Genomic DNA, 22,574 nt, shown 5'->3' on the forward strand with positions numbered 1-22,574 from the left:
GACAGCACTCAGCCAATCGCGCCTCTGCTGGCAGCTATGGAGATAGGTCACCCCTAGCAGCTATGGAGGTGGTGTATTGACAGCAGACAGCGATGAGTGCGACTTCTGGCATCTATGGAGGCGGTGTATTGACAGCAGACAGCAATGAGTGCGACCTCTGGTGGCTGTGGAGGTAGTGTATTGACAGCAGACAGTAATGAGTGTGACCTCTGGCAGCTTTAGAGGTGGTGTATTGTCAGCAGACAGCGATGAGTGCGACTTCTGGCATCTATGGAGGCGGTGTATTGACAGCAGACAGCAATGAGTGCGACCTCTGGTGGCTGTGGAGGTAGTGTATTGACAGCAGACAGTAATGAGTGTGACCTCTGGCAGCTTTAGAGGTGGTGTATTGTCAGCAGACAGTGATGAGTGTGACCTCTGGCAGCTATGGAGGTTGTGTTTTGACAGCAGACAGCAATGAGTGCGACCTCTGGTGGCTGTGGAGGTAGTGTATTGACAGCAGACAGTAATGAGTGTGACCTCTGGCAGCTTTAGAGGTGGTGTATTGTCAGCAGACAGTGATGAGTGTGACCTCTGGCAGCTATGGAGGTTGTGTTTTGACAGCAGACAGTAATGAGTGCGACCTCTGGCAGCTTTAGAGGTGGTGTATTGTCAGCAGACAGTGATGAGTGTGACCTCTGGCAGCTTTAGAGGTGGTGTATTGTCAGCAGACAGTGATGAGTGTGACCTCTGGCAGCTATGGAGGTTGTGTATTGTCAGCAGACAGTGATGAGTGCGACCCCTGGCAGCTTTAGAGGTGGTGTATTGTCAGCAGACAGTGATGAGTGTGACCCCTGGCAGCTTTAGAGGTGGTGTATTGTCAGCAGACAGTGATGAGTGTGACCTCTGGCAGCTATGGAGGTTGTGTTTTGACAGCGCCTAAGCTGCTAAACTTACTATTGTTGCTATTATCAAATTGAAAAACTAAATTTGTTAAATTTGTAGCAAATTCTATACATCCCGCCATTCTTGTTGCCATTTCAATATCACTTAACAAACTTCCAGTAAAACATGGCATACAGTTCAGTCGCACCTGTCTCACAGGTAATGACCAATAAGTCGATGCACCTTTATGGAACCTGAATAACTTCAGTTGCCTATATGTTTATGTTATGTCTATGTTAGACATGTTATATGTTAGTCTGATGTATAACTATGTCTATGTTAGACATATGTTATATGTTAGTCTGATGTATAACTATGTCTATGTTAGACATAGTTATATGTCAGACTAACATATAACTATGTCTATGTTAGACATAGTTATATGTCAGACTAACATATAACTATGTCTATGTTAGACATAGTTATATGTCAGACTAACATATAACTATGTCTATGTTAGACATAGTTATATGTTAAGACAGTCATCTTTTGTCTTTAAAAAGAGCTATCTCATAACTGTCTTTCTATTCATGATGGTCAGCAGCCCATTCTCTGGCCATATATTTACTGTACCAAAACTACAATCAGATTAAATAGTGAAGAGCGGTGTAGGCATATTGAACACGGTGAATCCCTGTTATTGTTAGTCCAAAATTGCCATTGAGTTATCAAGTTGTAACTACGTAAATAAAAAGAGCCTAAGCAATATGTGCAACAAAAAGCAAAACAAGTATATAGAAAGAGTATGCAGAAAGGGTATATATAATGGTATGTATAAAGGGTATGTATAATGGCATGTAGAAAGGGTATGTATAATGGCATGTAGAAAGGATATGTATAAATGGCATGTAGAAAGGGTATGTATGAAGGGCATGTGCAAGAGGGTACATACAGTAACTATATGCAACATGGTAGTCACAAATGCTACTGGATGCATTCAAGAGTTATTGTAATAGTATATCTCATGGAAATCTTGAAAGTCTTGCAAAAATTATGCAAGTTTTATCTAATATTTTCTGTAAATATACAAAGCAAATTAGCATATAAATATATCTTTAGCAGTGATAGCACCTTGACACACTTAACAGGAAATGCTATAAAAAGTTCTCTTCATGGTATTTTAGCCCTAGAGTGATCTAACTCTGCACAAATAGTCCTCATATAAACTAGTAACTACATGTGTGTTCACTGCCTTCTCTCCACGGTAACAAAGACTTCCACATCAGGTTTAGTCAGTATCCCATACTTGTGGCCCACCGTTTGTCCTGGTACCAATGATATCTGTAAAAGAAAATAAAAAGCTTGCCTGGAAGAGGCCACCGCATTGTACATCTGAAACAAAAACAGTTCCAAGTCGCGAATTTTTTTGAGTTAGCAGATGCCATGAGTTTGACACTACTAGCTGATGAGAAAATGGCGAGTAACCATAAGCAAGAAGAACATGAATGAAGAAAGCTAAAGATTGTTTTAAAATATGAAAATTTGGATTAAGATTTGTACCTACAAGGTTGCATGCATCAGAATAATATATCCTAATTTCACTAGAACTTACATTATTATATCAAAAGGTTATCTGGTCTCACTAGACCTTATTATATCAAAAGGTTATCTGGTCTCACTAGACCTTATTATATCAAAAGGTTATCTGGTCTCACTAGACCTTATTATACCAAAAGGTTATCTGGTCTCACTAAACCTTATTAAACCAAAAGGTTATCTGGTCTCATTAGAACTTATATCAAAAGGTCATCTGGTGTCACTAAACCTTATTATATCAAAAGGTCATCTGGTGTCACTAAACCTTATTATATCAAAAGATTATCTGGTCTCACTAGACCTTATTATACCAAAAGGTTATCTGGTCTCATTAGAACTTATATCAAAAAGTCATCTGGTGTCACTAAACCTTATTATATCAAAAGATTATCTGGTCTCACTAGACCTTATTATATCGAAAGGTTATCTGGTCTCACTACACCTCATTATACCAAAAGGTTATCTGGTCTCACTAGCCCTTATTATACCAAAAGGTTATCTGGTCTCATTAGAACTTATATCGAAAGGTCATCTGGTGTCACTAAACTTTATTATATCAAAAGATTATCTGGTCTCACTAGACCTTATTATATCGAAAGGTTATCTGGTCTCACTACACCTTATTATACCAAAAGGTTATCTGGTCTCATTAGAACATATATCGAAAGGTCATCTGGTGTCACTAAACTTTATTATATCAAAAGATTATCTGGTATCACTAGACCTTATTATATCAAAGGGTTATCTGGTCTGACTAGACCTTATTTTGGCTGTACCACATGTAGAAGTTGCTCACTAAATCTTTACAATTGTCTTTACTACAATAAGAGCCATGCCCCTCCATCTGTCTGAAGCCAGGCTAAGAGCATTGGGAACAAATTTATCACACGGTAATTGAACTAAGAATTCCGACTTCACAGTGAAGCACGCTACCAACTGTGCCACTGTGCCACCTTGCAGCATCATGGAATACTTGTGCACATACTGATTACACATGATTTCTCACGCCCCACGGAACTGCCGGCTGTGCCAGCATACTAGGTGTCAGATGTGTCAGATAAAAAGACACGTAATAAGGCATCCTTCACAAAAACCCTTCAGTCTGAATAAGTGATGCTATTTTCTACTCCGTCTGTCACTGGGTTGGTGAAGCAATGCAAAAGCAAAGGATTCGAGAAAAATATGTGGGTGTGAACAAAAATGTCAACTAGCAAAATAAAAATAAAGAGGTCAAAGGAAGAGCTATCTCACCTTGAAGTTCTTGAGTATGAGTGTGAGGAAGACCTTAGTTTCCACATTGGTCATTCTGTAGCCAGGGCATTTCCTTTTGCCCATACCAAAAGGCTCAAAACCGAGCGGCGGAAGTTTATCAGCATTGAGGAATCTGTCGGGGTCAAACCTGAAATGAGTGGTATGCAAAAACAAATTAAAAGATGCAGCAGTGCCGCTGGCTTTTAACTGCGCACGAACAACAAACCCATAAAACTACATGTACAGTTATACCTTGACATATAGGTGCCCAACATACGAGACATTTGAGATACGAGCAAAATTCCGAGCACGTTTTTGCCTTGAGATATGAGACAAATTTAAGGTACAAGCGCGTCAGAGGCTGCTTAAGTGGTACTCAAGGTATTTCTCATCTGATCAGTTTGCATTTGTAACACGGTTTTTGTGACCAATAATCAATGCGGAATTAATTGAATAAACAATAGGTCCTAAGCATGTCAGTCCAGTGAGGAAAAAGTGAAAAGAAAAAGCGTGTAATGACAATCGATATTAGGCATGAAATAATAGAGAAGCATGAGAGCGGCGTAGGCATGACAGGGCTGGTGCACCAATATCAGAAGAGTACCTCCAAGAAATGTACCATCACCAAACAGAAAGACTAACCATTCTTTCCAAGTGGCACAGTGATATTCATAACAACATGGAAAAGGTTCTTATAATATGGATAAAGAGCAAACAGCTGACGGGAGATAGCGTGGCCGAAATAATCACCTGCCAAAAGACCAACGAGGACTTTGTGACGACACGTGTTACAAGTTTTTGCGCATGTCCGTTTTTGTAACTTTTGTTCTTGTGAAGGAGAGACAAAAGCAAACATACAGGTTACTTTAAAAATGGCAGGCAAAACATGAAGACGAAACTGTGGACAAAAGAGCTACACTGAAAGAACGAAATTGCAAAATGAAAACAAAAAATATAGTTATATTTAGTGTAACATTAAACCCTTTTTTAAGTGTGTGCATAGGAAGCCAAATTTATTGAAGTTAAATTTGATTTCTTTCTCCCTCCTCTGCAAACACGACTCTTAGCTGCTATTGTCTGTATCAAAGATGAGAGATCCAGAAAGTACTATACATAATGAAGAAATATTTTATTGCAGATCATAACTACTAGATGGGCATTTGTTACTTTGTCAGCGTGGATGGTGAATTAGAACAATTAAAAACATGTTTTTCCATTGCGATATCTTGTTTTTGTGTGTTTTTCAGAGATAAGGAATGAATGAATTTGTATTTAGTTGCTTTATATAGGAATAAAGTGCTTTGAGATACAAGTGAATTAACATACAAGAACAAACTGTTGAATGTTGATGTTGAAGTATGACAGTATTGTATATAAAGAGTACATGTAAATAATTTAGAAAAGAGTAGACTGATGGTTAGAAATGTGTGTGATGTAAGCAAGTGTGTGACGTAAGTGAGTGTATGACATAAGCGAGTGTATGATGTAATCAAGTGTATGACGTAAGCAAGTGTATGATGTAATCAAGTGTATGAAGTGAGCAAGTGTATGATGTAATCAAGTGTATGAAGTGAGCAAGTGTATGATGTAATCAAGTGTATGAAGTAAGCAAGTGTATGATGTAATCAAGTGTATGACGTAAGCAAGTGTATGATGTAATCAAGTGTATGACGTAAGCAAGTGTATGATGTAATCAAGTGTATGAATTAAGCAAGTGTATGATGTAATCAAGTGTATGACGTAAGCAAGTGTATGATGTAATCAAGTGTATGACGTAAGCAAGTGTATGACGAAGTGAGTGTGTGACGTAAGCGAGTGTCTGAACAAGCTAATAGGAAACAGAGATAATGAGTAAGTTAGCTGACATCAGTGTGAAAGTAGAAGACAAACTGTTACATAGAAAGTTGGTAATTACAGGGCGACATACTAAGTCAGTGGTTCTTAACCTGGGTTCGATCGAACCCTACGGGTTCAGCAGAGCCTCTGTCGTGGAGGTCTTGACACACCGACTCATGTCAACACGTGATGCCCCGCTTGGCCATCACTGGCTGCAGATGTTCACGTTACATTGTTTAACCAATCAGTGCTGCGAGAACATTAGCATACTCAGGAGTGGTCAACGTGTGACTGTCATCGTAGTACGTAGTGCAACTTATTTCTTTATATTTTAATCCATACTAACTGCTGAGCAAAAAAGGAAAGTGGTCGGACGAATCTGTACAATATGGATTCTCATGTATCCTGGAACAGGATGAGAGTCAGCGCCCTGCCTGCATGATTTGCACTGCCAAGTTGAGCAACTCTAGCCTCACACTGGCAAAACTAAAGGAACACTTTATGAAGCTGCATGGAGACGGATAATACAAGAACAGAACGCTTGCTGAATTCAAGCTAAAGAGAGCCAGATTCGATGATAAGGCCACTCTGCCTGCTTATGGATTTGTACCCGTTAACAAACCGGTCGTCACAGCATCGTACGAAGTTGCGTACCTGATCGCAAAGCAGGGGAAGCCACACATCATTGGTGAAACACTTGTAAAACCAGCGGCGTTAAAGATGGCGAATGTGATACTCAGAACAACGGCCGAAACTAAATTGTTATGCATTGCATTCTGGACAGGCATGCGTTGGCAACAAAAAGCTTGCCTCCAAAATTGCAGAAGTATTAAAAACTGTAGTGGAATGTGTGAACTGTTTGCAAACTAGTGCTCTGAGGCACTGCATCTCCAGTGAGCTATGCAAAGTAATAAGCGCTGAATTCGAGGTACTTCTATACCATTCTAATGTTCGGTGGTTATACCGATTTTTACTTTGCGTGTGAAATTAGCCATGTTTTTGCACGAGCACCAACATTTCCATGCAAATTGCTTCAAAAATTCCGAGTTCATTTTCATTTCAGTGTACACGGCTGATATATTTCCAGCTCTCAATCACCTTAATCAGCAAATGTAGGGATAAGTCAACATCATGGATGCAGAATAAGACCTGAAGGCTTTTCAAAAAAGCTACCGTTATGAAAATAACGAATAGAGAACAAGAACTTCGCAAACCTTCCCCTTCTGGACAACTGTATAAGTAAGATCGAAGATGTGTCTGGAATTGGTGACATTTCTGTACCCATGGAACTGGAGCAAGCAACTGCCACACACTTGGATGAGTTTGCAAAGTCTCTCAACAGATACTTCCCTATACGAGAGTCATATCCAGCATGGGTGAGACAGCAAAGGTCAATGATGAATACCTCGACGAGATCATTGAAATTCAGCAGAGCCAGGTTCAACAGCAACTCTTCAGAACAACAACGCTCTCAACGTTTTGGTGTCAACAAATAGAAAAGTATCCAGTTATTGCTAAGAAAGCCTTGAAGTTTTTTGTGCCATTTGTTACAACATATCTTTGTGAGCAATCCTTTTCAAGGATGCTGGACATAAAAACGAAGAAAAGGAACAAACTTTGCTGTGAAAATGCCATGAGATTGACACTTGCCAAGGTGAAGCCACGCATATCTGAACTGGTCTCTCAAAGGCAACAACAGAAGTCATATTGATCTGCATGTAATTTGTTGTGAATTCGTGCACTATGTTGGTTTTGTCCTTTGAACAAGGTGATGTTCATGCACGGTTCATTTTGTGCACCAGTAGAAAACATGTATGTTTTGAATTTGAACAACATCATATTTTATTTTACACTAAAGTAGAATTCGGTTGCATTGTGAACTAAGCTGCGGATCCATGGAATGCTGCCCTGTGACTCGGACAGACAAAGCAGGAGAAAAAAAGTAGGGTTCGGTGAATGCTCATATGAAACTGATGGGGTTCGGTAGCTCCAATAAGGTTAAGAACCACTGTACTAAGTGATTAGTTACATTAGTAATTAGTGAATAGCACGGGTAAATGCTTGCCACGAAAAAGGGGAACATTTTTAACGCTATAATGATGCATAACTGGTAAAAAAATATTACTCAAGTCAAAAAACTGTATTACACAACAAGAACTTAACCTTATTTCATAACAAAAGCTTAACCTACTTATATACCATGAAACCTCTAATTGAACGCCATGGCGCTCTATTTTTCAACCCTTGCTCTATAGTGGTGGTCAAATAGCGGTGGCATTCAAATAGAGGCCGGCGTTGTATTTTTCAAATGGCTTATAAAAATTTAGGAAGATAAACTTAGCATGTTTACGGGCGTAGTGAATGCTGCCTATATTTTGCCCTCTCCTTCCGGTAGAGCGATATCAACCCTTTTGGATGCAATAAATTTACTAACTTACATCCAACTTGTCAACCCTTTTGGATGCAACAAATATACTAAATTTACTAAGTTGCCTCCAACTTGTCAAAGATCTCTCAAAAAATATGCATTAAGAAACCAAGAAATATCTCCGCCAGTTGATATCTATTGCTTACAATTTATCTGTGATGATATTATAGCCTGTGCCCTGCTTTGCAATTTGTTGAAGCTTTCAATTTTTATTGCATAAATTTGAAGACATATTTTTATTTTATATCTATATTTAAAAATGTTGCATAAATGGTCATTGCAGTCATTGATATGTTCGCTGCAGTTCGCAGCCACAACTATCTTTTTATGTGTAATAGAAGAGGAGTTATGAATATCAATCTGTCAGACATTATGCTACAAATCTGCAAATTTATAAGCTATATAAGAATAATCTATCAAATGCCACAGATATATATTCATGAACAAGTGACATAAATGAACCATACTTATATTACATGCAGAAACAAACACTAATGCTTTTGAAACAAATATTTGTATCGTATGCTTTGCTCTGCATTCTGATCGTTGCTTTCGATGGAACAAACATCTTCTGGTTGTCTAATACCTTTCACAAGATCTTCTGGCCTCAACTCTTCTTCTGCCCTGCTGAACTAGTCGATGTTAGCGTCAAAACATTTTTTTAGCAAAGCAAAACTTTTACACGTCCCATTCGCACAAATACACGTAATGATAAACTTTTAGCTTCATTTGCGTTAAGCACAACTTTTAGCCTAAAGCCAGTCATTCATATACCACCGTAAATGTCAACCAATTTTATATACTTGGATGTATCAAAACCGCATTAAACAAGGAAATACTATTAGCCTGATATATTTATTAATTATTTATCTGGTGTTGCTTTGAAAGTTTCAACGAAAAAAAGCGTACAGAGTGGGAGTTAGACAACGAGAAAATTAATTGGTATTGATGTAAACAATTAATTATTAATACCATTTTGTGGACACTTTTCTACTGATCACTTGATATTATGGGTTCGTAAAGATCAAACAATGGTAAAGTGGTGGTCAAATATAGGTGACGTTCAAATAGAGGGTGGCGCTCAATTTTTGAACCTTTTTCTCATAGTCTCGGTCAAATAGAGATGGTGGTCAAATATAGGTGGCAGTCAAATAGAGGTGACGTTCAATTAGAGGTTTCAAGAAAACAAAAATTTAACAGAATTACATAACAAGAACTTGACCGTATTACACAACAAAATCTTAGCCTTATTAAATAACAAAAACCTAACCTTAATACATTACATTACTAAATAATAACTTGACCTTATTATATAACAAAAACATAAACTTATTTTATGAGAAAGACATTATTATGACATATTACGATATTATGACAAAGATACTATGACAAACACTAGCCCATATTTTATAACAAGAACTTAACCTTATTACCTTTTATTAGCATGTTTCAACCTTATTATACAACAAGAAATTAACCTTACTACAAAAGAACTTACGTGTTGGCATTTGGCCACTGCTTTTCATCCTTGAACATGGCATATAGGGATATCATGACGGGGGTCTGAAAAAAAAACAAAACACTATAACTGTACAATATAGGTCTGGAACAGATAACAATAGGCCCAAATTGCACGTATGAAAATATTTGATACAAATATTCACACAAAATCAACAACAAATCCAGTTTAACTGTTAAGCTGCAACTTATAAAAAGACTAACAGAAGTAAGATAAAACAGGACAAAAAACTGAAAGTGATATAATAAACTAGTAGAGATATAATAAACTAGTAGTGATATAATAAACTAGTAGAGATATAATAAACTAGTAGTGATATAATAAACTAGTAGTGATATAATAAACTAGTAGTGATATAATAAACTAGTAGTGATATAACAAACTAGTAGAGATATAATAAACTAGTAGTGATATAATAAACTAGTACAGATATAATAAACTAGTAGAGATATAATAAACTAGTAGTGATATAATAAACTAGTAGTGATATAATAAACTAGTAGAGATATAATAAACTGGTAGTGATATAATAAACTAGTAGTGATATAATAAACTAGTAGTGATATAATAAACTAGTAGTGATATAATAAACTAGTAGAGATATAATAAACTGGTAGTGATATAATAAACTAGTAGTGATATAATAAACTAGTAGTGATATAATAAACTAGTAGTGATATAATAAACTAGTAGTGATATAATAAACTAGTAGAGATATAATAAACTGGTAGTGATATAATAAACTAGTAGTGATATAATAAACTAGTAGTGATATAATAAACTAGTAGTGATATAATAAACTAGTAGAGATATAATAAACTAGTAGTGATACAATAAACTAGTAGTGATATAATAAACTAGTAGTGATATAATAGACTAGTAGTGATATAATAAACTAGTAGAGATATAATAAACTAGTAGAGATATAATAAACTAGTAGTGATATAATAAACTAGTAGAGATATAATAAACTAGTAGAGATATAATAAACTGGTAGTGATATAATAAACTAGCAGAAATGCCGAAGTTAGACTGTACATTACAGGCGTAACCAGTACTCACATTGGCTGGCACCAGATAGCCTCCAACAGTCATGTCAACCGCCGACTGGCGAGCAGCAAATGGCGCAAGGTTGGTAAATCTGTGGGTCTCTGACATGACACACTCTAAGTACCTGAGCATCAATACAAATAATTGATGATGCTTTCACTGGACACACTGATGTTTTATAAAAGTCAATGAATACTTGCAATACTTGAATTGAAACTTGCAGTGAATACTTTTTAGAAATAGGAAGCTCACATAATTTTTTATTTAGACAACTGGCGACATGAACGAGCTTTCATGATTGCATCGACTGTGGAATCGGGTTGAAGGTTTACTTGCAACAAAATTTACTTTACAGTTATTTGGTATGAAAAGATTCACCATGTCTTACTCTGCTGTGTTGTAGGTTCAGAATATATGGAAATGTGATTACAAGCTCTAAAAGCTCAAAAAAGAACAGTTAAAAAAGCGGCCGAACGTTGCAATCCCTTATTTTGATGATGTTTTCAACTAGGCATGATTATTGTTTTGACACGTGATGTTATTATGTTAAATGAAAGGCCAATAAAGGGCACAATGTAAAACGTCTCCTAGCACTAGTTTATGACAAACACTTCGGGTTCTACCGGAAGCCCTAATCAAATATAGATGCTCGCTACTTTACAGTTTTGTTTCAGCTTGGTCTAATCATCTAGTCACCATCTGATCATGTGATCCAAATTTCCCGCCAAATGGCGCGAACAATTTTTGCAGCATTTTTCGACCAGCACAGGTAACCAACAGACTCATCATGTTTATCAGGAGATGATATGCACCCCCTCGAACTAATGCTAAAAAATTAAACGGATTTTTAGGCTATGTTTTGAAATATCAGCGCTCAAAGTGACAGCATTACAATGATAATGAATTAAATGCGTAAGGACAATAGACATGGTTTTATTGAATGCGTGAAGTATATTGGAAAGTGTAAACGGAAGCACATCGCGCTCAACTACGTCACATTTGAGCCATTTTGAGAGGGATTCCAACCTACGACCGCATTGACTGAGATTGACTGTTTATTTTTTAGCTTTTAAGAGCTTGTAATCACATTTCCACATATTTGGCACCTACAACACAACAGAGTAAGACATGGTGAACTTTTTGATACCAAATAACTGTAATGTGAATTTTGTTGCAAGTCAACCTTTCAAGCAAACATACTTCAATTTTTGGATGACATCCACACTGAGAGGCCCACCAGAGTATGCCTGACATATTTCATCATAGCACTTGTCTTGCATCTTAGGGTTGCTAGCCAGATGGTAAAGCATCCAAAAGATGACTACAATATAAGAATTGTGTAAAAAGTTGACACTTCATTGAATTACACTGAGCTCACATGCGTTTGAATGTCTTACAAAACCTAAGTATTCATATAGTTCCTCATGTAATAAGGAATGTAATAAGTATTCATATAGTTCATCGTGTAATAAGGAATATAATAAGAATTCATATAGTTCCTCATGTAATAAGGAATATGATAAGTATTCATATAGTTCCTCATGTAATAAGGAATATGATAAGTGTTCATATAGTTCCTCATGTAATAAGGAATATGATAAGCATTCATCTAGCTCATCATGTAATAAGGAATGTGATAAGTGTTCATATAGTTCCTCGTGTAATAAGGAATGTAATAAGTGTTCATATAGTCCATCATATAATAAGGGATGTAATAAATATTCATATAGTTCATCGTGTAATAAGAAATATGATTAGCATTCATATAGTTAATTGTGTGTTCATAAACCTCTAAGTGATAAGTGACTAAGTGACACAGTAATTACTCTATCTAATGCTAAAAATGAATCCAATAAAAACATTTTTAGAACTCGTTTGTCATATGATATGCATTCAGTACATGGCCTCTGCTGATGCAAAACCACACATGCAGTTATCCGGTACCAACAGACCCTAACCACCTCAGTAGTTCTACGTCAATTTAGTCAAAAATGTAAGGATCAAGCGATTGGATATCGAGCTACACATGAGCACTCAATCATGTATTGCCTCCCCTATGCATAAGAATTAGACAGCACCCTTACACAGCAAAACTAATAATTTACACAAATCAGTTTAATAAAAGCCGCTAATGAGGTAGGTAAGTACATCCGTAAAAGAAATTGGTTACTTACAGAAGCCGGTTGTGTGAGAACCACCTATAAGGTAGCTGAGTACATCACTGAAGAGCATATCTTCATTATCATAATTGTCAAGAAGACTGTCTGTAAGCATAGAGAACCAATATCCTTGCAAAGGTCTACATGGGTAAATAAATACGTGAGTATGAGCCCATAAAAGCAGGCCAAGTACATGTGAGTAGGAGATGTTGTCATTTATGTATATAAAAGTGCTTTATAAATTTGCTGATGGTAAAATGCAGAGAATACCTAAAGATGCTATCTCATATATTTTAGGTCAGGATGGTATACTACTGTAATATCAAAGACGCCATTTCAGCTAATTTCTTGAGTAACCAGTAATGAACTGAACTAACCTTGCCTAAACATGACTAGAGCACAGGACACTTGCCTACACATGACTAGAGCATAGAGCACTTGCCTACATATGAATAGAGCATAGAGCACTTGCCTACACATGACTAGAGCATAGAGCACTTGCCTACACATGACTAGAGCATAGAGCACTTGCGTACATATGACTAGAGCAATTCAATTTTTAGATTAGAATTTTTTAAAGTATAAAAATATCCAGGGGTTACAACGATGCAGAAAGACCATGAAAACCATAGTGAATGGGCTGGTAAATGTTGAGCACTCGCACAGGTCTGTCTGTAATGATTTTGTTTATAGAGTCAAATTATCCCACGACCAAACATGAGCAAAGCGATTGTTTGGGAGATTTATAATGAATGCACATGTGCAAACAACTCCCAAAAAATTATCCGTTACAAACCGTGACCAAACCCTTGTACCGAAATCTCTTCAACAAATTTAACCATTTTTGTGTAGAGTCGTTCAAGTATACTAATTATACAAAACATATAAACCTATTTAAATATGTTACCAAGTCTTTGAAAGGTTACCGCAATATCCTAAAACTAACCCATCTGATCGGATGATACATAAATAGACAGATTAATTCGTTCTAAAATCGAAATAGAAACTTGAGAAGCCTTTTTTAATCAAAATTAAGACCGGCCAACGAAACGCCAATAAGGCCGTGCAACAGATAGTATAACCATTAAGTCTTCCAAATTTTACAAGAAAAACGTGCTCATTTCACCAGTCTATGGAATTGTTCAATTGCCGAAGGTTTCTGTAATTAACTTAGAAGTACTGAAAAGGATCGTTTCTTTTTTGCCGATTTTATTATTCGAATTAATTAATTGATTTTATAAAAAAAATTATCCCACGACCAAACAAGAGTGAAACGATTGATTGGGAGTCTTATGATAAATGCACATGTGCACACAACTCCCGAAAAATTATCCGTTAACGGCCGTCACCAAACCCTTGCAACGAAATCCTATCAACAAATTTAACTATTTTTCAGTAAAGTCGTTTAAGTAAAATAATGATACAAAACGCATATAAACCTGTTTAAATATGTTACCAAGCCTTTGAAAGGTTACCGCAAATTCCTAAAACCAACCCATCTGATCGGATTCTACACAAATAGACAGCTTTTTTGGGACAAAAGTCGCCACAAAACGCTTGAAAAGCTTGGATTAATAAAAGTTAAGACAGGAAATTGAAACGCCGGGCGACAGAGAATAGAACGATGAAGTCTTGCGCTTTTCACGAAAAAAAACCGTGCACTTTTCACCAGTCTATAGCATTGTCGAATTGCCGAAGGTTGAGGCAATTAACATAGGAGTACAGAAATCGTTTCATTCTTGCCGATTTCAATTTTTTCATTTTCAATTTCATTTGCCGACATAAGTGAATACTTTCGCATTCTAACTGATGTCCAACGCAGTGTCAGTAAAGCAAATGACGATGATATTTTTTAGCAGTTCTTATGAGATTATTACAATAATTAATTATAAGTTTGGATGACTACAAAACAATGACTACGTAGTACAGATTTTCTAAAAATCTAACGCAGTGTAAGTGAAGGGCAAGACGATGATATTTTTTCTAACGGTTGTAATGAGATTATTACAATAATTAAATATAGGTTTGGATGACTACAGAACAATGGCTACGTAGTATAGATTTTCTAAAAATCTTTATCAGTGCATTTTACTTCTAATATTGGCCGATATTGCATTTCTCTTTTTGCAGGAGGAGAGATATAAACATATAATCTTTACCTTTCATTATTGCTATTTGTTGTATATAATAACACCCACACCCAGTACATTACAGCTACCATTGCAGTTATCCTATTTGACTGCTAATATTGCATTTTTCAACCATCAGTACCCTTTCTTTTTTTCCAATATCACTTTGGTCGTGGGCTGTATGACAGTGGAATTTCTAGTTATAATATTTAATTATAAGAAAAATCATTAAAATTTACAACATCGAAGTATATGATTGCATTGTCTAATTGCCGAAGGTTCCTTTAATTAACGTAGACCGTTTGAGGCATAGACCAACTTACAGGTACAAAAATGTGGTACACAGTTTATCAGCCTGTTTTTTGTCCAATTACCGAAGGTTTCATTAAATTATCTAGAACATTAGCCAGATTTTGTTACATCTTATCTACAAGCTAGGGCCGAACTACAATGCCCGTTTGTGACAAGAATATTTCTTTATTTTAGTCCAGTTTGCCGAAAACTTCCAGACGCGTTAATGCTAATGCTTGCTTTCTGTTACATATCGCTGTCAAAACCATTCTACATCCAACACGACCAACTTTCAACTTTCCAACACAACTTTCAAACTGTGTATATTACACGGCAGCTTGCCATTTTACTTTTAATATTGCATTTCAGAGATATAATAAACATATTTCATTATTGCTGTTGTTAGTTAAATTACGTACAGTAGGCTAGGCCTACAGCTTGAATTAATATTTATTTTGTTTTTAAGCATAGGTTTGAGATAGTAGTAGATTAGGTCTGATTTTTATACAACCTTTTGTTTTGCATAATTGACCTTTTGAATTTCATTTCAAAACAACTTGACAACTACCATGGACATACAACCTCCCAGAACACCACGTCGTCGCAGTGGCCGTCCACGTGTCTCCCAATTATTACGGAGGAGGAGAAATAGAAGGTCCTCACAGCAACCATCAACATCATATGCTAATGTTCAACACGCTACTCAAAATAATAACAACAACTCATCTGATTCAAAGAATTCTTTAGTAGATGTTGTAGGCGAAGCCTACAACATCTAACTAAAGAGTTCTACTTTTGTAGAATTCTGACCTTTTGTAACTACTTTTTCCACAACCAGCAGTACCCTTTCTTTTTTCCATTATCATTTTGGTCGTGGGCTATATGACAGGGGAATTTCTAGTATATATATAATATATATATAATATATATATATATGGCAGCAAGGCATGGCAGGAAATCAACTCTCATTGGTAATGGGATTTGTCTCTCTTGCCTGCTCTGAGCTGCACTGATGAGGCTTCAATAGCCGAAACAGTACTGTTTGTAGCGAATATATATATATATATATAAAAAAAATTGTTTCCTCACCCCGGATACCCCGTATGGGTGGTAAATTCTGCTCTAACTCGGGTCTTCTACCAGAGACCTGGGAGTTTGAGCACTCGCCTCAAGATCTTAGCTGTTCCCAATAGCGCACTTTTCTGCAACTCACCTGAGTTGATTGTTGTTGGTATTAGGGCAAGCCACATTTTATGCGCTGGTGTTATTGCGCCCAGTGCCCCAATGACTACTGGGATTACAGTTGTTCTTACATTCCAGCATTTTTCAATCTCTTCTCCAAGAGGGAGATATTTCTCTACCTTTTCTTTTTCTTTGCTGGCTATATTGTAGTCATTGGGTACTGCTATATCTATTATAGTAGCCCTCTTGTTCTCCTGGTCTACCACCACTATATCTGGTTGGTTTGCTAGGACATGCTTGTCAGTTTGGATGTAGAAGTCCCAGAGGATCTTAGCGCGGTCATTTTCATTGACCTTACCAGGAGCTTTCCACCAGTGTTGTGGTTCATTAAGGCCATACTCATCACATAGACTTCTATACATAACACCTGCGACATGATTATGCCGCTCAGTGTATGCGTTTCCTGCTAGCTGCTTGCATCCACTGATGATGTGTTGGATGGTCTAAGGTGCATCTTTGCACAGTCTGCATCTAGGATCGTCTCTAGTGTGATAGATTTTCGTTTGGAGTTGCCTTGTTGGGAGCACTTGCTCCTGGGCTGCCATGATTAGCGACTCTGTATTGGCCGTTAGGTTTCCTTTGTTCAGCCACATATATGTCTGGTGAAGATCGCCAACCTTAGATATTTGTTGGTGGTAAGCACCATGAAGAGGTTTCGTGTGCCAGTCAATTTCCTCGTCATCAGGGCGTAGGTCCGTTGTAAGAGCAGCCGATTGAAATTCAGCTAGCAACTTATCTGAAATGGCCATGGAGGCTGCATATGCTTTGATGCTTTGCTCCTCTTTCACTGTCTGCCGTACACTTTTGAGTCCCCTACCACCATCTTTCCTATCAAGATACAATCTAGTAGTATCAGATTTTGGGTGGAGTGCTCCATGCATGGTCCAGCAGTTTACGAGTTGCTATATCTGTTTCTTTGATGGCTTCCTCAGTCCACTTTATTATGCCTGCTGGATATCTTATTACTGGCAGTGCATAGGTATTTATTGCCATGACTTGGTTCTTGGCATTGAGCTGGCTCCGTAAGACCTGCCGAAGGCGTTTCTTGTATCCGGTAATGGCTTTGTGACGTCCCTCGGGTTCGTGGTTGATGTTGCTTTGCATAATCCCTAAGTACTTGTACCCTTCTTCTATATCTTTGATGGTACCATTTGGCATTCTTAGGCCATCTGTGAGCATAGAATGGCCTTTCTTAAGAATTAGCCTTCCACATTTCTCAATACCGAAGGTCATTCCGATGTCCTTGCTGTATACCTGAGTGAAGTGTATTAGCGAATCAATGTCCCTTTCTTTGTTAGCGTACAGCTTGATGTCATCCATGTAGAAGAGGTGGTTTATCTTAGTGCCACTCTTCAACTGGTACCCATATTGAGTCTCCTCCAGCATATTGCTTAGAGGGTTTAGGCATATGCAGAAGAGCAGTGGTGATAAGGAGTCACCTTGATAGATGCCTCGCTTAATTTTTACATTCACCAGCTTTTTGCCATTAGCCTCCAGTTCCGTCTTCCATTTGGTCATTGACATCTTGATGAATGCCACAAGAGCAGGGTGAACATTGTACATACTGAGACACTCAAGTATCCAACTATGGGGAATTGAGTCATAGGCCTTTTTGTAGTCAATCCAAGCCATGGCAAGATTGGTTTGCCTTCTCCTGCTGTCTTGATAGACCGTCCGATCCACCAGTAACTGATGTTTGGCTCCTCGGGTGTTGCGCCCAATTCCTTTCTGAGCACTGGTCATATAGTGACTCATGTGCTCTTCCAGTTTGTCTGTAACTACTCCTGAGAGCAGTTTCCAAGTGGTCGGCAAGCACGTTATTGGTCGATAGTTTTTGGGAATCGGCCCCTGCTTTGGATCTTTTATCAGAAGTACAGTTCGTCCTTTGGTCAGCCATTCTGGATGGTCACCTTGTTCTATTAGGCATTCCATCTGCTTAGCCATTCTAGTGTGAAGTGATGTCAATTTCTTTAACCAGAAGGTTTGAATCATGTCATGGCCAGGTGCTGCCCAGTTCTTCATACGCTGCACTCTGCACTTGAAGTCCTCTTTGCTGATGGTGAGTCCTTGCTGAGCCACAGTGTGTTGATGGCTCTCTTTAAGCCTCTTCAGCCAATTTGCAGTGGTGTTATGAGTAGTCTCTTTCTCCCAGAACTTTGAAGTGCTAGATCGGGGAGGCTCAAACATTGGCCCCTGCAGTTCACCTTTGAACTGGGAATACACTCTAGATGGATTATTGATGAACAGTTTGTTCATTCTCTTGTTATCCCGCTCTTTGGTGTACCACTTCAGTCGTGCCGAGAGTGCTACTAGCTGCTGTTTGGCAGATTCTAGAGCTTCTATTGTGGTTTCCCTTTTTGGACGCTCCAAACTGTGGTTAGATCTCTCACTGAGCCTACTAACTTTCTTGCGCAAGTCCTTGATCTTATTTTGTAGCCTCAGCTGCCAGGATGGAATGGCTTGAAGCCTTGTTGGCAGTGGCTTAATCTCCTCCAAGATGACGGTTGCTGTACTGTAGATTAAGGCATTAGTCTCACTGATTGATCCAGTTGAGATCGACTCCAGTGCCAAGTTAATGTCTTCTAACAGCTTCTTAGGTATGGCCTTGCTAACTCTTCGTAGTGGTACCCTGCTTCCATAATCATTAGCAGCTGACATCTTGTTGATGATATTTTCCGCAAGCTCTCTCACCCTTGGGTCAAGGACCAAGTCCAAGGTCCATGTCTTCTTCAACCCATGAGTCAACACATGATCGTGTATGCGTGACAGTGTGTGTTGATATGCACTCCTCATTGGGTGAACTGTACACTAATTTCATCTACCTCAAGTTCCGATATGAGGAACCGCTTGATTATGTTACTCCTCTGAGCTACAAGTTGCTTAGCGGTTAGTGGCTATTCAGGGCACATGTTTATCCACAGTTGACGCATCCTTCCCATGTACCCCACTTTTGAGGTTCACTTATAAAGTAGCACTGCATGAGGTCTGTGTTATCAGTCCGAGTCCATTTCATCCGTTTTGAACCAGTAGCCCATTTTTCACTGCCTTGTCCTGGTTCAGCTACAGGCGGCGCGGACCTTGTTTGACCGGGCGACATCCGAGCCGGCATGGCTTTGGTTATTGCACTCATCATAGAGGTTGTAGACGTTATACATGCAAGGTCTTGTCTAAAGACCACCAGAAAAGTGCAGTTGTTGGGGTTTGAACCGAGGACCTAATGATCACGGTCCCGATACCTTACCAACTGCGCTATCTGTCCTGTATATATATATATATATAATGTGACTCTATAAGCAAAATCGTTATAGACAAACCTGTGCGAGTGCTCAACATTTATCAGTCCATTTACTTTGGTTTTCATAAATGATTAAGTGCCTAATTTTACTAAAGCCTGGTTTCCATATCGATTGCGAGACTTCGACAGTAATATTGCGCGGCAAAGCGCTTGCGACGCTAGGCTCGGCGGCTTATGTTCACATAAAGCTGCATCGCTAATAACAGCATAAAAATCTTTGCTCGCCATGCCATTTCTATAATGCTGACTTTCATCTGTACAGTGCATTTCGGGAAGGTTTTGTCTGCGGCTCTTCGCGAAATTTGAACAGCGCTAAACTCTTGCGTTGCCGCCGGCAACTACCGGCGGTCCTTGGCAGTACCCGGCGCGTAGGTTCCCATTTCACCGCTAATAGCCTGCGGTGCTGTCGCCGGTGCTTTGCAACGTATATGGGAACCAGACTTAAGTGACGAGATGAGCTTACTGGTGATCAAATGGCAATCAACTGGTGCTCAACTGGCGATCAAGTTCTAACAGTTTATATACACCGATTCTTAAAATTGACTTGTTTATAATGAATTCTATTTGTGAGTTCTAAAAGAAAACATAGAGTTGATTGTGAATTGCCGATCTTCAGAAAAAAACACAAAGCAACTTCAGTCATGACTCTATAATTTGTATATCACACAATTTAAACTCTGATTAAATTCTGGTGAAGTTTGATTTACCTCGCAAACTGGTTGCAAACAATTTGTAATGTATATTACTAAAGACACTCGCTAAGATGATCAGCGACAGCGAGCACTCCGATCTCGACCACAAGTAGGTCTAGTATATCCACTAACCTATGAATATCTTCTGCTCCGGCTCAACCTCAGCCTCTTCACGTTGTTGAATGATCCCTTTGACAACCTTTCTCATCCTAGCTAGTCCTACCAAAATTTATCAAAAAATATTGCAGACTTTCAATCCTTAAAGGTTGACTTGCAACAGAATTCACATTACAGTTATTTGGTATCAAAAGATTCACCATGTTTTACTCTGCTGTGCTGTAGGTGCAAAATATGTGGAAATGTAATTACCAGCTCTTAAAAGCTCAAAAACGAACAGTTAATCGGAGCCATCACATTTCGCTGTAGATAGGAATCAGTTTATTTCTTTGACGTAGTCATTACATTTGGTTATTGTTTTGTCACGTGATGTTCTCACGTAAATTGAAAGGCCAATAAAAGGCTCGATATAAAACTTCTCGTAGCACTAGTTTATGACTAACACTTCGGGTTTTGCCGAAGATCCTGTATCAAATATAGATGCTCGTTACTTGACAGTTTTGTTTCGGCTTGGTCTAATCATCTAGTCGTAATCTGATCATGTGACCCATACTTCCTGCCAAACAGCGTGAATGATTTCTGCAGCATTTTTCGATTATCACAGGTGACCAACAGGCTCATCATGTTTATCAGACAATGATTTGTATCCTTCGAGCTGAGGTTAAAAAATTAAACGAATTTTTACGGTAAGTTATAAGATATCAGTGCTGAAAGTGACAGCATTACAATGACGATGAAATAGACGCGTAAGAACAATAGATATGGTTTTATTGAATGCGTGAAGTATATTTGTGAAAATATTTCGACGAATGAGGTTGGATGAAAGTGTAAACAGAAGCCATCTCCTACAACTACGTCACATTTGAGCCGTTTTAAAAAGATAATCCAAACTACGGCGGTCTCGTGTGGCTGCGATTAACTGTTCGTTTTTGAGCTTTTAAGAGCTTGTAATCACATTTCCACATATTTTGCACCTACAACACAGCAGAGTAAGACATAGTGAATCTTTTGACATCAAATAACTGTAATGTGAATTTTGTTGCAAGTCAACCTTTAAGCGGCCAGAATGTGGTAAAAATGGTCAGAAATGATTAGTTGCAGGTAGAATAAAGCCTTGTCCCATCAAGCGAGAGTGTAAACATGTTTAACCCTATCAGAGAGGACTATCAATTTTCTACCTAACATAAAGGCCATTCCAGTCATTGAAGAATATTCCAGTGACAACTGACAACCTGTACAATGTAGTAAACTGAACAGCTTCATCATGTGACCAAACCTTCGTTATACTCTTTCTCTTTGTCACTTCCTGGCTCCAGAGGTCCACTTACGATCACATTCTCAAGTGTCCAGAATACCTGTGAATATATTGTAACATACACACGCAATATTCTCAACATTTTTCTGGTCAGAATATAGAAACACCTGAAAACAGGTACGTATGACGAAGCAGAACACCACAAAGGTCCTGATAAAAAGGCAAGTTGTAACGAGGCAATTTTTAACCGCCTATGGACAAAATAAACTCAGCAAATCAGCTGCACTTATGATAGTTACTGCGAATTGAGCACAAGTAGACCAAGTCAGTATTTCAATGATTAAACTGCTAAATTTGTTAGTGTTACTAAGTGATGAGCTGCACTTACTGGCGCTCAACTGGCCATCAACTGGCGCTCAACTGGCCATCAACTGGCGATCAACTGGCGATCAACTGGCGCTCAACTGGCACTCAACTGGCGATCAAGTTCTAACAGTTTATGTACACCGATTCTTAAAATTGACTTGTTTACGGTATAATGAATTCTATCTGTGAGTTCGAAAAGAAAACATACAGTTGACTGTGAATTGCCGATCTTCAGATAAAATTCACAAAGCGACTTCAGGCATGATTTCCTCATAGAATGAGACACTCTGATCAGCCGCAACAAAGCCAAGTCAAATAGTTTTGAGGGCACTCAGAAACAACACTTATTCAATCCTAAGAATATAATAATTTCATAATCAGATGAAGAATCTTTGAAGCAAATTTTTTGTTTCTCTTCATTAATTGGCAACTCAAATTCATTAATTGCCAATTAATGTTGCTACCATCTATCGATAGTTGAAAA

General features: G+C 38.0%; 1 protein-coding gene across 1 annotated transcript in view; it reads right to left on the reverse strand.

Annotated features, from left to right (window-relative positions):
• Positions 1-1,469: 1,469 nt before the first annotated feature.
• The window catches only part of LOC137401592 (cytochrome P450 20A1-like), a 40,842-nt gene continuing 19,737 nt past the window's right edge, over positions 1,470-22,574 (reverse strand). Inside the window, exons 6-13 of the mRNA XM_068088020.1 lie at positions 21,746-21,824; positions 20,485-20,571; positions 12,719-12,808; positions 11,745-11,865; positions 10,557-10,668; positions 9,474-9,538; positions 3,712-3,859; positions 1,470-2,205 (exon numbers count right to left, since the gene is read on the reverse strand). Coding sequence (XP_067944121.1) covers positions 2,110-2,205; positions 3,712-3,859; positions 9,474-9,538; positions 10,557-10,668; positions 11,745-11,865; positions 12,719-12,808; positions 20,485-20,571; positions 21,746-21,824 — 798 coding nt within the window. The 3' untranslated portion in view covers positions 1,470-2,109. The remainder of the gene's footprint in view (positions 2,206-3,711; positions 3,860-9,473; positions 9,539-10,556; positions 10,669-11,744; positions 11,866-12,718; positions 12,809-20,484; positions 20,572-21,745; positions 21,825-22,574) is intronic.

The sequence above is a fragment of the Watersipora subatra genome, chromosome 8 (assembly GCF_963576615.1).
Source record: "Watersipora subatra chromosome 8, tzWatSuba1.1, whole genome shotgun sequence".
NCBI classification, from domain to species: Eukaryota; Metazoa; Bryozoa; class Gymnolaemata; order Cheilostomatida; family Watersiporidae; genus Watersipora; species Watersipora subatra.